The sequence below is a fragment of the Physella acuta genome, unplaced genomic scaffold, assembly GCF_028476545.2.
Source record: "Physella acuta isolate Inbredline_101_S28 unplaced genomic scaffold, ASM2847654v3 ptg001177l, whole genome shotgun sequence".
NCBI classification, from domain to species: Eukaryota; Metazoa; Mollusca; class Gastropoda; family Physidae; genus Physella; species Physella acuta.
Window position 1 is genome coordinate 165724 of NW_026732694.1, and position 15326 is coordinate 181049.

Here is a 15326-nt window from a genome sequence, read left to right on the forward strand (position 1 = left end):
TCCTCTGTCATCAGTCTGTCTAGATCGAAACGCCCGAGCAAAATTACGGGCACTTCTAACTGACAGATCCGGTTCAAAGTTGGCGCGTGGGTCAAGACATGAAGACAATGCAATCTGACATAAAATTTGAATTAATTGGATGCCTAATTAATTTTATATGAATTAATTAAAATTTTGTCTGAATTAGTTTAATAACAATCTTTTATGTAATAACTAGCCTCGGTACCCGTTATACGTGAATTATATATTTTTAATGTTATACATGTTTGAGCAAAATATTTTATAAAATAGTTATTGCTCAAAACGCAATGTGATTTACTATACGTTAAACGGCATTGGTGGCAAAGCAAAGAAATATCTAAATTTTTTTTCATAAAAAAACGTTTTAATAACAAGCTTTTATGTAATAATGCACTAAAAAGTAGAAAATAAATTATAAAGTACCATTTAAATAACTATAAAGAAAAGCGTGGATCAGTTTAGTATCTATTGGATACCTTTACTGATGTTTAGGAAGAGACCCACGCTTTTCTTTATAGTAATTTAAATAGTAGTCTATAATTTATTTTCTTCTTTTTAGTGCATTATTACGTAAAAGCTTGTTATTAAAACGTTTTTTAATGAATTTGTTTTTAACTTTAGTTAATGGTCGGTTATTTTAAACACGATTATTGAGATGACTGTAGGTTTCCCATTACATTGAGGTTAAATATCGCCACTTGGTGTGTGTGTGTGTTTGTGTGTTTGTGTGTGTGTGGTGTGTGTGTGTTTGTGTGTGTTGTGTGCGTGTGTGTGTGTGTGAGAGAGAGTTTGTGTGAGTTGGTGTGACGCCAAGATGTTTTATGAATACAATGGAGACGCAATTGTTTGACAATCACGGGTTTAAAAAACTCAACAGCGGGGTGTTTGTATACACAATGGGCGATACATTTCCATTGTCAGTTATAGCATTTACAGCACTAATGTCAGGTTATATTGATTTTCAAGACCCTCTTTTATGTCCATGTTGACATATGTGTGTCTGTGTGTGTTTGTGCATACTGCTTGAAAATAAAAATAACAATGATCGAATCAATCGATTTTTCTAAGAAAATTGACGGCTGGCGATTTTCTAAAAAAAGTGAAAGCTTTTTGCACTGTTGAGTTAAAAGATGACACATAATATATAAACAAGCCGTATGTTTGATCTGTTTGAAGACAAGCTATGGCTGAATTGGCTAAGAACCGTTCTACGACTCATCCAAACATTAAGCTTAGGACAGCCATGTGATGGGTTACAGAAAAAGTTTACGTACTTCTAGAGCATGTGTATTTTTAGAGCTGACTATGCCAGCTTCCAATAAAAATATACTACTAATGACGTAATTGGTGTATTTTGTGAACACGCCTTCCTTGTTGTACAGCAGGTAATAAGGAATTTACTAAGCTTAGCCATATGCCTAGCCCTAAACCTAACATTGAGACTAATCTTAATTCTGACTTTCTCGTGAATACATCGGAAGAAAAACTTAGACACATTACTGTATTCCCCTATTGACGTTTAAGAAAAACAACCAATCAGCGCAGGAATTCGAAAATTAACAAATTGTGGGTTTTCTCGAAACCACGTAATAACCAATGATGTAAGGTTTATCTTTAGATGTGACGATTATATTTTAAGGAATCGACAAGGCGTTGGCATGTCAGTCTAAGGATTGCACTTCCTCCAAATACGACGCTGGAGCTTTTACGATAATTTTATTTGAAGGATATGTTATAATCATTATAGTACAATTAAAGTACAATTAAGTACAATTAAAGCAATATACTAATTTTTGTTCTAAAAGGTATAATATACAATACATTTCTTTACAGTAAAATATAAAAAATCATAATGGTAGTTAACAAGAAAAACGTTTTAAAATCGATTTCCTCAAAATAAGTCAGAAGTGATGTAGTAGGTTTTGAAAGTGGACTTCTCCTAATATTAAAGTGTTACTTTTTTAAAAGAAATTTTCTGTTCTTAAACATTTGGCAGTAAAAAAATGTTTTCTTAATTGTTGGATACAATTTATTAACGACGTGACTCTGCCATACGACGAAGTGACATTCGTAGCCTGAAGCTTATCACCCAAAGAAAATCGGGAGTTCTCAACATTAGATACTTGTCGCAAATGAAGTTTATGTTTTGTCTTCTTCTGATATTAAGTAGCTGCAAAACCCTTAATGCATTGTATTAGTTAAGTTTTTTTTCTACAAAATAAAGAATAGTTTTCAGTCAGGGGTAGTTATGATTAGCTAAGTAGGGTTCTTATGCTTTAAACAGGTTTTCACTAACGCTAAAAGCTATCGCGTATGGTAGAAACAAAAGAATTAGTCTAAGCATTACTTATCGCATTTGAAAAAGTACGTTTAAGCTGAAGCGAAGACTTAAAAATAGTTTAGACAAATCAATAAAGCTGACTTTTTCAGGAAAATGTGTCCGAAATCTGATGCTATTAACGGCGGATGACATAAGATCATGACACAGAAGCAGCTAAAAGAATAACATTCGGTGCCGTTTGGAGTTTCGCCAACAAAAATAAACCCTTTACTTTTATATTTAGATGTATATAGCAGATATTTTTAACACATAATGTAAATACAATTTGATAACAAAACGTTTGAACAATAAAACTTCTACAAAATAAACAATAGCTATCTCAAATACATGGAGTGGTTGGGTATAGGGAATACACTCTGACAGGGCGTTATCTCGAGCGTCGACTGACGCAACAGAGCTGACTCGCGATTGTTTGACTCTGGGGAAATGATAAGTGTCGGTTAGACTAGGCCTAGATATTGAGCCATGAACCAACGTATAGGGCAGTGCAGGGTTAGATACAGACCGAACGGGACGCATGGCATGAGTGGTGGGACCCGGGGGTGTTTGTAAACTTAGATGAGAATGTACCGTAAGGGACAAGTAGTTGTACTTAAGTTCGTTAAGGACTTGTTGGTGTTTCATTTGTTATATATATATATATATATATATATATATATATATATATATATATATATATATATATATATATATATATATAATGAAAAACATATACGGAGAATGAAATAAGTGACTGAAAAAGTGTTTCATTTCCAACAGTAGACACACACTACATATGTGTAAACAACAAGTAAATTAAATGATACTCTAGCAAGAGTTTTCCCACCATGAGTAAACGCAATAATAAACTAAGTAAGTGTTTCATTGCTAATCGTTACTTATTGTAATTTGATTTTTGTAATTTGTGTATAAAGCTATATTATGTTTAGCCGTAATAGCAAACAAGAAAAGATAGTTTTTTTTCCTAATTAATTTAACATAGTGTGTTTGACATACTGTAATCGGTTTAGAAAATAAATATAGAGCAGAAATAAAGATGCCATTTAATTTTGATTTAGAAATTTCAAATTTATTTTCACTTTTTAAAATCAAATCTAGAAAATTCTGAAGAAATTTGTCTAAAAGAAGGAGAGGATTGGAAGACAAAGCAGGACCAATGTGAGAAGAAAGATAAACACCATTTGTTCAAAAATCCGAAACAGATCCAAATCGATGAAATTCTCACAAATGGATTTACAGCGACACCGAAAATTATCAAATTTGTTTTGCTGTTAACAACCCTGACTGGTCGCATCAATATTGGCGGAATCAGATTCGGAACTGGATTTTTGGAGAAAATTAGGAGGAAAACTGGTGTTCCATGTCCTTGTCTCAAATGTAAAACACGAACTGCCAAGACAGAGTGGGCAGTTTTTAGAGTGACCACTGTGTATCACGTGGTTACGTCACAGTTGGATGTAGAGATTACTAAATTTGAATTGTTTTACGACGAAGATTTTTTTTCTGAAGCGGATTTCGCAAAAAATGTCAAAGTGGCGTATGGGGACAGGTTATCTGAAACAGAGCGGGATAAGGAAACAGACTGGTGCTTTATTGAATGTGTCACTCACAAGATGAAACTTGTGGACATGCTGGAAGAAACGATCTCAGAATTGGCAAAATTGCAGGAATCTTTTTATAAAGAATACAAAGATAAACAAGTAAAGCCTGTGATCATAGTGTCTCATCCTCACAGCGGTCCGAAACAGGTCAGTTTTGGGCAAGTTACAGATGTGAAACCCCTCAAGGAGGTGAGAGAAAATCAGAGTTGGTGTCAGTATTTTTACGACACGGCCACCTGCCCGGGGAGCAGCGGTGCCTACGTGTGTATCCTGGGCCAGGCTTTGTGTGGGACGGGCTACTGGTTCGGCCACCCACACAACCACTCAGGCCACAGCGAGGAGCAATTCATCAACTGCAGCTCTGTGGGTGTGGAGAGTCTTGTTGCTTAGCTGAACGGCTTGATACATTTGTATAACATTAACTATTTGACTTTTTGACCATTAGTTCATAACGTTTTATAACACCTCAAAGACAATCCACCTCATGTTACACAAAACTTTATCATCATCATTATCATCATCATTATCATCATCGTCATCACCATCATCACCAGCATCATCATCGTTGTCATCGTCATTGTCATCGTCATCGTCATCGTCACCATCACCATCACCATCACCATCACCATCACCATCACCATCACCATCACCATCACCATCACCATCATCATCATCATCATCATTATCATCATCATTATCATCATCATCATCATCATCATCATCATCATCATCATCATCATCATCATCATCATCATCATCATCTTCGTTGTCATCGTCATCTTCGTTGTCATCGTCATCGTCATCGTCACCATCACCATCACCATCATCATCATCATCATTATTATCATCATAATTATCATCATCATCATCATTATCATCATCATCATCATCATCATCATCATCATCATCATCAAGTCCAAAAATCAGAAATACTTATGTTTAAGTATATCGATTTAGCTTTACTCTTTTATTGATTTGTGATCTCCTTTTATTGACAGTATTGTATTCCCTGAAATGACGTCACAAAAATGTATACCCTTCGTCATGTAAAACTCGAATGAATTAATCATCATTGTTATTTTTATGACATCATATCTCTTAGCCCCTACTCCTTGTTTATCCTTATCCCCACTAATCACGTCAAAAAAAAAAAAAACAACAAAAAAACAAAAACAAAAAAAAAAAAAACCCATCCATTCACACCCCCACCCTTTATTATAAGAAATTATTGACAATTCCTTATCAAACATTGTTGCAACAATTCTGTCACGTGATCTGTCTTAACTTTAACGACCTGAACATATTGTATGTGATGTTGCTTTACACAGCAGTATAAAACAATATAAAAGTGTTTTAAAGTGGGCCAAAATAATAAAAAAATAAATAAAAACCCAACACATGAAAGCAAATAATATGATGAGTCGTCTGCAAAATCTTCACACCAGTGAGATCAACAAATACTTTGTAATGCTTTAATATAACCCCTAACTAATATGTGTTTTTAACCACATTTGATTTTAATATAGACCTAACTAGCATATATTATACCGATTTCGGTAAGAATACAACACATTTGACTATTGACTTTGATAAGCTTCAGTGTTCTTACTATTAATAGATTTTTGTTAACAACGGAATCAAAACGGAACTGTTTTACAGCAATGTATTTTGTGTATAATGTTTACTCGGACGTACGTGTTTCTGTGCTGGTACCCTTGCAGGGTTCCAGAGGGTGCTTAAAATACATCTGACTGCAAATGGGAATTCTAGAACTTATGCCTGTTACGTCATCAATACCTTCCAGGAAAACTCCAATCATTATTGTCCGAAGGTTTATATACAAGAAAAATAACTTGTCTCGACTGCAGTACCAGATTTAAGCTGTCTTAGCCCCGAAATTAATGGTAAGCTATGGTGGAGTGACACTTTAAATTTTACGGGATTTCGCCTAAAGTTGAAATATTTCATAAGGTTTCTTTCATAATTACGGTTATTATATTGTATTTTTTTTCTTCAGAAATTGCGTTGGCACTTTAAACTTTAAACAGAACAGAACCGTGAACAAAGAGCAACCATTATCAAAACTATTTATTGTAAGTTTAATCAATAAGTTACATGTTATAAATACTTTTTGGATATTGGACTTTGTTTTGATTTTTCAGAGAGGACACAATGGTATATGGCTACTCAGCTTGCATGCAAGAAGAAATAGAAAGTGAACTTTACACTACTGTTTTTAACATAAATTTATCATTTATTTTTTTCTGTCTGCGCAGATCATGACCTGCAAGTCGATTATTTGGTGAACTGTTTGATGAACTGACGTGCAAGTTCTTCATCTTTATAAAATGGTTTCTCTAAGTAAGTTTTCCAAAAACGAACTTAATGTTATACCTTACATTCTCAAAACTTCAAAATATATGCTGATAGTTATACAACATATGAAAAAATACTTTAATTTAAATATTTCCAAATTTATTCTACATTGAAAAAAAAGAAAGTTTTGTAAAAGTTTTCTTTTTTTTTCTTTACATAGAACAAACTGAAGAAGTTTACATTGAGCACGGACAAACGTGGGAAAACGGTTGGGATTCCTGTACTAAAAAAACAAACCATGACGATTTTATCAATATTAGTGAACTTATAGGAAATAAACTTATAAATAAAGATTATCATGGAGTTAAAATTACCGAAGATCTGAACACATGTTTATGTCTTTTGGCTGATTTGACGGGCCGTATACAAATTCCTCTCGGTGCAGACAACAAATATGGTACCGGGTTTGTACAGAAAGTCAGGAAAAGCAAAGTGGGTGGGTGCCCATGTCCCGAGTGTGTCAGGAACAAACAATCAAAAAAAGATTGGGCGATTTTGTCAATCACAATTGTCTTGCATGTGCTGCCGGAGCAGGCCGAAGCAGAGAAATGTGTTCTACATTTATTCTGTGACGACGAGCAAAAAGCCGACGAGGTAAAAACCGACGAGCAAAAAGCGGACGAGCAAAAAGCCGAAGAGCAGAGAGCCGACGAGCAAAAAGCCGACGAGCAAAGAGCCGACGAGCAAAAAGCCGACGAGGTAAAAACCGACGAGCAAAACGCCGACAAGCAAAAAGCCGACGCACAAAAAGCCGACGAGGAAAAGACCGACGCACAAAAAAAGATAGAGCCAAAAACAGTTTACGGACGGCGCTTGGCAGACACCGACAAAGAAAGGGGCGATAACGATTGGTGTTTTGTTGAATGTGTCACACACGACATGGATCTAGTAGGAAAACTGGAAAAGACGATAAAAGATTTTAACGATTTACAGAAGAAACTCTACCAACAGTATAAAAACAACAAAGAGAAACAACTCGTGGTCATCGTCTCGCATCCCCACGGCGGGCCGAAGAGAATCAGCTTTGGTCACACCGTGGAGAAGAAAAGTCTGAAGGACGTGCGAGAGAACCAGAACTGGTGCAACTACAGCTACAACACGGCCACATGCCCGGGCAGCAGCGGGGCATACGTGTTTATCTTAGGGCAGCCGCTGTGTGGGTCGGGCTACTGGTTCGGTCACCCACACAACCACAGCCACTACACAGGTGCACAATTAATCAACTGCAGCTCCATCGGCGTAGACCACATCGGTTGACAGGTGCTGGTTCCATCTTAGCATGGGATGAAGGAAACACCTCTAGATCAGAAATATATCCAAGAAAATTTTCAAACTTGTAAAACAATTAATCCCCGTTTTTATGTTTAAAGAAATATAATTTACCTTAAAGTAATGATAATATTATCATTTTTTTAGTTTGAATACAAATTTAACAGTATTTATACAGAAAATTATGTACAAACTTGGAATGCTGTAAAATTTACGGCCCAAACACAAATTATAATTAAATATTTTAAAATTGTTTTCTGCGTGTATTAGACATAATTTTCAGTTTCAGTGTGCCTTGTCAGAGTGTTTCCTAATGTATAAATATTTTTATTATTATTTCTTTCTGGTGTATACTTGTATCCACAATTATTAGAATGTTATGTATCTAATAAACATGAGATTACTAAAGATGGGCTTTAAATGTGTGTTGCGGTGATTTTTAAAGGTAGAATTTTAATTTAAAAGAATAAATGATTGATGCACGTCCGATGTATATAGAAAATTAAAAACTTTTAATCAGACAATGGTCAAGATCTCTTTTATCTATTAAATTTGCTACGTTTAAAAAGATTTAAAAATGTTTTTTTAAGGAATAAAATCTCCAAGAAATATGTGAGAAAAACTAGTCAATAGTATAAAAAATATAAAAAGAAAAATTAAACCATATCGTTCACTTTTCTTTCAATTCTATTAACGTTATATCTTTTTTTGGAAAATTTTAGGCAAAATATACAATGAACATTAGTTTATATAAGATGCAAGATATGGGTTTAATTAATTATCTCAGTTGTTTAAAATTTTTCCCTTCCCATTTCAATCAATCGCGAGTTTTTACTTTCTCGGATACGAAGTATAGAGTAAGTATTGTAATCGTGCGAAAAATCTCGACGTCTTACACCTCCCTGCGTCGGAAAACCGTTTTGCAAGTTTGTCTGTATGTCTCTGTGTGTGTTTGTGTGTGTGTCTGTGTGTCTGTGAACACAATAACGTTAGTGTCGTTACAGCCAGGTTGGTGAAACGATATATATATATATATATATATATATATATACATATATATATATATATATATATATATATATATATATACATATATATATATATATATATATATATATATATATTCTCGTATATTCTATTATGATAGTAAGAAAAAGTATTTTCAGTGACAAACGGCTATAAAAAATAATTTTTTAAATACTTAAATAAAAAAAAAACATTGATTAATCTCTAAAAAGTTAATTAAATATCTAATTAAGGCACATTTTATGTCACAGTGCATTGTCATCGAGTCTTGGCCTACGTGAAAAGTTTACAACAAATTTGTCACGAAGAAGCAATATTTTAAAAAAAAATATAGGCAATAGCGTAAAGTACTTCCAGTTTTCGGAAATCACTCAAAAAAAAAAAAGCAATATAGTAAGATCTTACACCTATGCATTAAAAATTTCGTTCACCGAACTGAAACGGTACTTTTTTTTAGTGGTTTTCAGAAACCCGTAATAGAGTAAAGTACCACTTCCAGATATCTGAGATCACTCAAAATTTGAGAGTAATCAAAGTGTAAGATCTTATATATGAAATTAATTCAACCAAATTGAAAGGAAAATAAAATTATCTTGTTCACAAGGAAATATATAGTAAAGTACCAGTTCCGGTTATTTAAGATGGTTAACAAGTTAGTAGAAGCCTTCGCATTAAATTTAGTATTAATATTTTATTTTATTTCCTACCTAACTTTAACGGTACTTAAGTTATCGGCTTTTGAGAAATCAGAAGTAGAGTAGGACCACTCTAGATTATTGAAAATAGCTCAAATGTTAAAAGAAAACTACAACTTTGATTTAATACTTATATTTCGTCAACCTAACACAATTTATCGTGTTTACATACACAATTGAATATACACAAACACACACACAAACACACACAAACACACACACAGACGGACATGATTGCAAACCAAGTTTTTCCTACTCTGGAATGTTGTAAAACTTAAAAATGTGTAAAAATCTCTATTTAGATTTTTCGCACGATTACACCTCATCTTTTATATTCCTTACACGATAAAGCAGAGAGGTGTGAAACGGCAAAAGTTGTGAAAATCTCATTTTATTTTTGTGCACGAATACAATGTATTCTCTATGCTCTGTTTACGAGAAAGTAAAAAGCGGTGTTTATTTTCTTGATGTTTTCGCGCACTTGTTGATTAATCTTACAAAACTAATTAAATTAAATTAATTAACATTCTAATTTTGCATATTAAAAATCTATCATAAATAGTTCTATTTGTTTTGCACTTAACATTATTTTTTTTATAGATGTACTGTTTTCTGTTCTAGTAGATGATAGCTTTACGTTTCTGATTTATTCAATTTATTTGTAAGTCATTGTGTCTGGTTCATTGAAACAGGAAAAAAATAATACTGTAGTTGCTTGCATACTATAATCCCAGCATGGTAAACGTAAATCTCTATAGAGGAGTAATAATTAAAAAAATACAAAAATAAAAATAATATCTTAATTTAAAAAGCTACTTTAAAGATATATAACAATTCAATCATCGTTGAAAATGGTTAAACTAGCGTTTTAGTCTATTTGTTTTACACTAATTGTATCTAGAACAGTTAAAAAATAATCATATTTCTTTAAGCGGTTTAAATGATAAAGTAATAAAAAAAAATTTAAGTTCCCTCAAAAAAGATTCTAAAATAGTGAGAAAAATAATATTTATAACGGTCAAAATGATAAATAAAATAATTTACACATGCACCAATATTAATAATTTGTGTCATTGAAGTAATGCTTTAAGTTTAAAAACAAAAATTATAATGCATTTATTTACTTTAGGATTCGCAATAGTTTGACATTAAAAGAAAACAACAATTTTATTTAATTTCTTTAAACCGTATCAAGAGGTAGAAAATATCAGCACATTCACTACACTACTTAATCGGTGTACAGTCACATAAATTGTAAACACCGCACCAAGATATATTTATAACTATCACTCACATTCTTAAAGAGGGATAATGGTAGTGCAAATTAAATGAATGTCAAATATTTATCAATGAGTCAACTTTACACCAAATATTAGACGGCGTATTTACAAATCAATACATCTAAAAATAAACCGGGAGTGATCTCCCCTAAACTTTCTCGAATATTTTTATATAAAATAACAGGGGATGGGAACTCGGGCTATAGACATGATTTTTAATCCATTTTAAATACTTAAAGTTTTAAAAATAGAATAAAATCTCGTAGACAAAAGAATTGCACACCGAGTGAACGCTAAATAAAAAAAGTGCATAATAGTGCGCAATATTATTAGTACTTTAAAAATTTACATTCGTTTTTTGAGAAATTGGAAGTAGCGTAAATTACTACTTCCGGTCAACGGAAATTACTCAAAATTTAACAGAAGGTAGAGAATTAGATCTTTTACTTACATGTGAAATTTCATTTATCTATCTGAAATAGTACTCAAGTTACAGGCTTTTGAAAAATTCAAAGTAGGAAAAGTACCACTTCCGGTTATCGGAAATCGCTCAAAAGTTGATACGGATCTACGATTTTGATAAAATACTTATATATGAAATTTCATCAACCTAGCTGTAACGGTACTCAAGTTATCGTGTTTACACACGGACACACACACGGACAGAATTGGATAATCCAGTTTTTCCAACTCCATTACGCATAAAACGCCAAAAAGTTTATATATCTGAGTTTATAATTTTTGCCCGATTAAAATAAGTCTTCTATATCCCGGATGTGATGAAGGACTGAGGAGTAAAACGGTGAAAACTGTCCAAATTTAATGTGATTTTTGTGCACGATTACAAGACTTTCTCTATACTTCGTATATACGAGAAAGTAAAAAGCAAACGGAAAGTGTAGAAACATACTGGGAATAGACTAAGCTATTTATAACATATTGTAAATCAAAATGGAAAATCCAAGAGCTTTAAATATATCAGAGCATTGCGACACAGTAGAACGGATGTAGCAATGTTACTATTTATATATATTTACACGTGTGTTTTCTATAAAAGCCGGCGTTAGCTTTATAAGATTGCAATCTTGTTAACTACACAATTTATAATCAACAATCTTGTCGACTCAAAGATTTAAATCCAGCAATCTTGTCCGCTGCACTAGTTATAGCCATCATGTCTTTTTACAAGAGTAAATTTGGAAACTGTAAGTTTGGTTTTTAATATCTAACCCTTAACCCTTTTAAAATGTTATTCTAAATATTTGTTATAGTAGAGACAATATATGATATATAAATCTCGATGTTAAATGACTAAAAATTCACGATTGCTAAAACCATTTGTCATTCAACTCTATTTTATGAAATAATACGCAAAATTTAAAAAATGATTAGAAAAAAATAATTGTTAAAAAAACTATTGGTAAATATTTTTGGTTTTTAAATAAAAGAGTTTAAATTTTCAAACTCGAAAGTCTGAAATGCATTTTATTTTCCATGAATTATAACTAAACTATGCCGGAGAATTGAGAGAAGGAAATTATGTGGAGTTTTTTTTCTGTCCACAGTTATCACAGAAGAGGAGGTGAGGAGTGTCGACCTGACGTGGAGGGACACGTACAACGCTTGTACCAAATCTGCCTACACACCAGTGGATACCTCGTTGGAAGAGGATCAGTCATCCAGACACAATACAACACACTCGACCGTACACAACAACAAGAGAACAACAAGAAGTGCTAAAGAATGATGTGGACAGTCAACTATAGAAAACGTTTTTGTTACATTTTTATAGCTCTTACGTGATATTATTTTAAGTTTTTAATTGATGTCGATTTGGCATTAATACTTCATAAATAATTCTGATCATTGTTAAATTAAATTATATTTTTAGTTTTCAATATTGTATTTTACTGGTGATTTAAAAGTAGGTTTATAATTCCTAATTGGTTGTTAATTTTTAAGGTATAGTTACATCAAAGCCTAATTAACATATGCATTCCTAACGTGGCATTAAAGTTTGGTATTTAATTAATGTTGCATTTATGTTAATTTAAAAATATTGAAAACATTGTTTTTTTTTTAAAATGTATGTTTACTAATAATTTAAATTTCATTTAAGCGGTATTCTACAAAACAGTAAGAAAAAATGTTTAGCAAATATTCTAGCTTGTTATTTTTGTAATTTTCATAAGACTACGTTTGAGCATCCACAATTGAAAACTATTAACATTTATTAAAAAATTCAATTAGTTCTTTGTATAGAGCTTATTTTACACATGTTGATCAATAAAAACTAGAAAAATATAAAAAAAACATATTTTTATTCGTCATGTTTTTATTTTTATTATTTACTATTTGTTATAATCCGTATTACATAACCCTGATGTTTTCGTTTTCATGTGACATATTGACTAAAGAAATTAAAATTGGGTTTAATTCAAAATAAAATATTTTCAATAAGAATAATATGTATTAAAATAGACAAACCTATGATTTCATCACTAAAATCTAAAAAGGCTTTCTATTTCTAGTAAACACAACACCTAGAAAAAAAATGGAAAATAAATATAAAAGAGATATTTTACATATTTAAGGGGATATGCTATGTTTTTTTCTATTTTTTACAGTTTAAGATCTAAAGCCTTTTGAATACTTTTATCATATTTGGCATATAAAAGTAAGTTTTAAACAGCAAAAAAAAAGGTCGAAAACAATTTTAGTTGTCATGGAAACCCAAAAAACCTCCGCCATTTTGAATTTTTCGGTACTTTTAAAAATACTAAGGCTTTTTTTATTTATGCACCTATAGCAATCAAATTTAAACTGCTTATATTTCAGTATATATTAAAACTTTTGTCACGACAACTTTTTGAAATAATATTATTACTAGTAAGAATTTTACAAGGTCTAAAAAATCGTACCCTTTTTAGTATTCAAAAGTTTCAAAATGTGCATATTAATTACCAAATACGTTTTTCTATGAAAGCAATCACAATTCCCTCGTGACAAAAGTTGTATTTTTGCATCAAGAACAAGTACTGAAAATATGGTGGCGATTGTTTAATAAATAAAAAAGTAGTAGGCTTTTTAGTATTAAAAACATGCGAACTGAGAAAAACAGCCAAAAGTAAGGAAAACTAGGTCAGGAAAGTACCATATCTGTGTAAACTGCAAAGCCGATTGTAAGCTTTGGGTGTTTCCGAGATGTAGGAAATTAAGGTTATTAGATACATAAGAAATCCAGCTTTCTAATATGTCAAATACAATATAATGACGGATATAAAACTTTTCATATAGAGCTTGTAAGATTGGGAAAAGTTGATTATTTTTTAATTAATAGGGTCATAAAAATCGTAATTCAAACACATAAAATATTTTTTTCTCTTCAAAGTTATTATTTTCTTTATTAAAAAATGGACAAAGTATCCAAAAGTGCAAGAAACCCATCATGACGAAACACAAGAAATTTTGTGATTTTTTTCAGCGCATATCCCCTTAAATAACTCGTGCTTCAATATCTAATAGTAGCTCAATTATCCTACATAATTTTTATTTTAAAATAGCGAGGTTCCACTCAACTAAGGCTACATTTATAACTTATATTCCCTTAAAATTGCATTTAAATGAAAGGAGAAAACAAAATCCAGAACACTAAAATACATTTAAATACAATAATGTACTCAATATATATATATATATATATATATATATATATATATATATATATATATATATATATATAATTCTGGATTTTAGTTTCTCCTATAACTTAAATATAGTTTTCAAACAATATATTTGTCAAGAAGGAGATATATTATTCGTTCATATTCTATATGTTGATTTCTTTTGAAACGTTTGATATTTGCAATTTTATCAATACCATTTTGGTTTTAATATACGATTGTTAAAAACTAAAAAAAAAAATCGTAAATAAAAATATGGCAAGCATTAAAATTAGAGTTACATTTTAAAAATTAAAGCCATTTGGGAACCATCGATTACACTCATTTTCATATTTTTGTGTTGAGGATATGCTGTTGAAAACAATTTAGAATTATTTAATCAATTCTAATATTTAAAAAAACACACTCAGCCCTTCTTTGAAGTCAACCGGAATGGCAAATGAAAGTTGCAACAATTATTTTCCATGTTAAAATACACAATAGCAGTTCATTTATATTTAATAAAATAACATCCCCTATCACCACAATACTAAACTGTACTAATCCCAATTAAAATTCAATGTGTTGTCTTATATTTTCAAAAATATTATGTTACTAATTATTGTTTGTTTGAATATTTCTAGCCTTAATAAAACCGAAAGTAATTTTGTACCTTCTCAAATGTTATAAAGTATTTAATTTTGATTGAAAAATATGCTTTTTGTCATCAACTACTTGGAATAATATGACACAATTAGCTTTTTTTCACTTATTCCAATTCTAACTTATTTAAAAGAAACCGAAGCAAGCTATTTTTATTTCATGAAACGATTTTCAGTATAAAATGTATTCTATGGCAAGTTTCATAAGAAAAATAACTTTATTACATTAATCGTTTGTAATCTACTTATAATAATTTAAACAACGTAGACAGTGGCGTAGGCTGGAATTATATATATATATATATATATATATATATATATATATATATATATATATATATATATATATATATATATATGTGTGTGTGTGTGTGTGTGTATGTGTGCATACAC

The 15326-nt window shown here is 31.2% G+C and overlaps 2 protein-coding genes across 5 annotated transcripts; both read left to right on the forward strand.

Moving 5' to 3' along the window:
* The first annotated feature begins 2859 nt into the window (after nt 1-2859).
* Nucleotides 2860-4367, forward strand: LOC131956834 (uncharacterized). Of its 3 annotated transcripts, none has more exons than XM_059321439.1 (3): nt 2860-2933; nt 3122-3214; nt 3461-4367. In XM_059321439.1, the coding sequence occupies exons 2-3, from the start codon at nt 3190-3192 to the stop codon at nt 4351-4353; spliced, it is 918 nt and encodes a 305-aa protein (XP_059177422.1). In that variant the 5' UTR covers nt 2860-2933; nt 3122-3189; the 3' UTR covers nt 4354-4367. The 3 variants fall into 3 exon arrangements, with proteins under 3 accessions (XP_059177422.1, XP_059177425.1, XP_059177424.1); XM_059321442.1 differs by having other exon boundaries at nt 2872-2891; XM_059321441.1 differs by lacking the exon at nt 2860-2933 and having other exon boundaries at nt 3069-3214.
* A 1142-nt stretch (nt 4368-5509) lies between these two features.
* On the forward strand, nt 5510-8558 carry LOC131956838 (uncharacterized). 2 transcript variants are annotated; one of them, XM_059321446.1, is made up of 4 exons: nt 5510-5867; nt 5981-6056; nt 6240-6324; nt 6500-8558. In XM_059321446.1, exons 3-4 carry the CDS (start codon nt 6312-6314, stop codon nt 7594-7596), a joined length of 1110 nt encoding a protein of 369 aa, XP_059177429.1. In that variant the 5' UTR covers nt 5510-5867; nt 5981-6056; nt 6240-6311; the 3' UTR covers nt 7597-8558. The 2 variants fall into 2 exon arrangements, with proteins under 2 accessions (XP_059177429.1, XP_059177430.1); XM_059321447.1 differs by lacking the exon at nt 5981-6056.
* Nucleotides 8559-15326: the final 6768 nt, after the last annotated feature.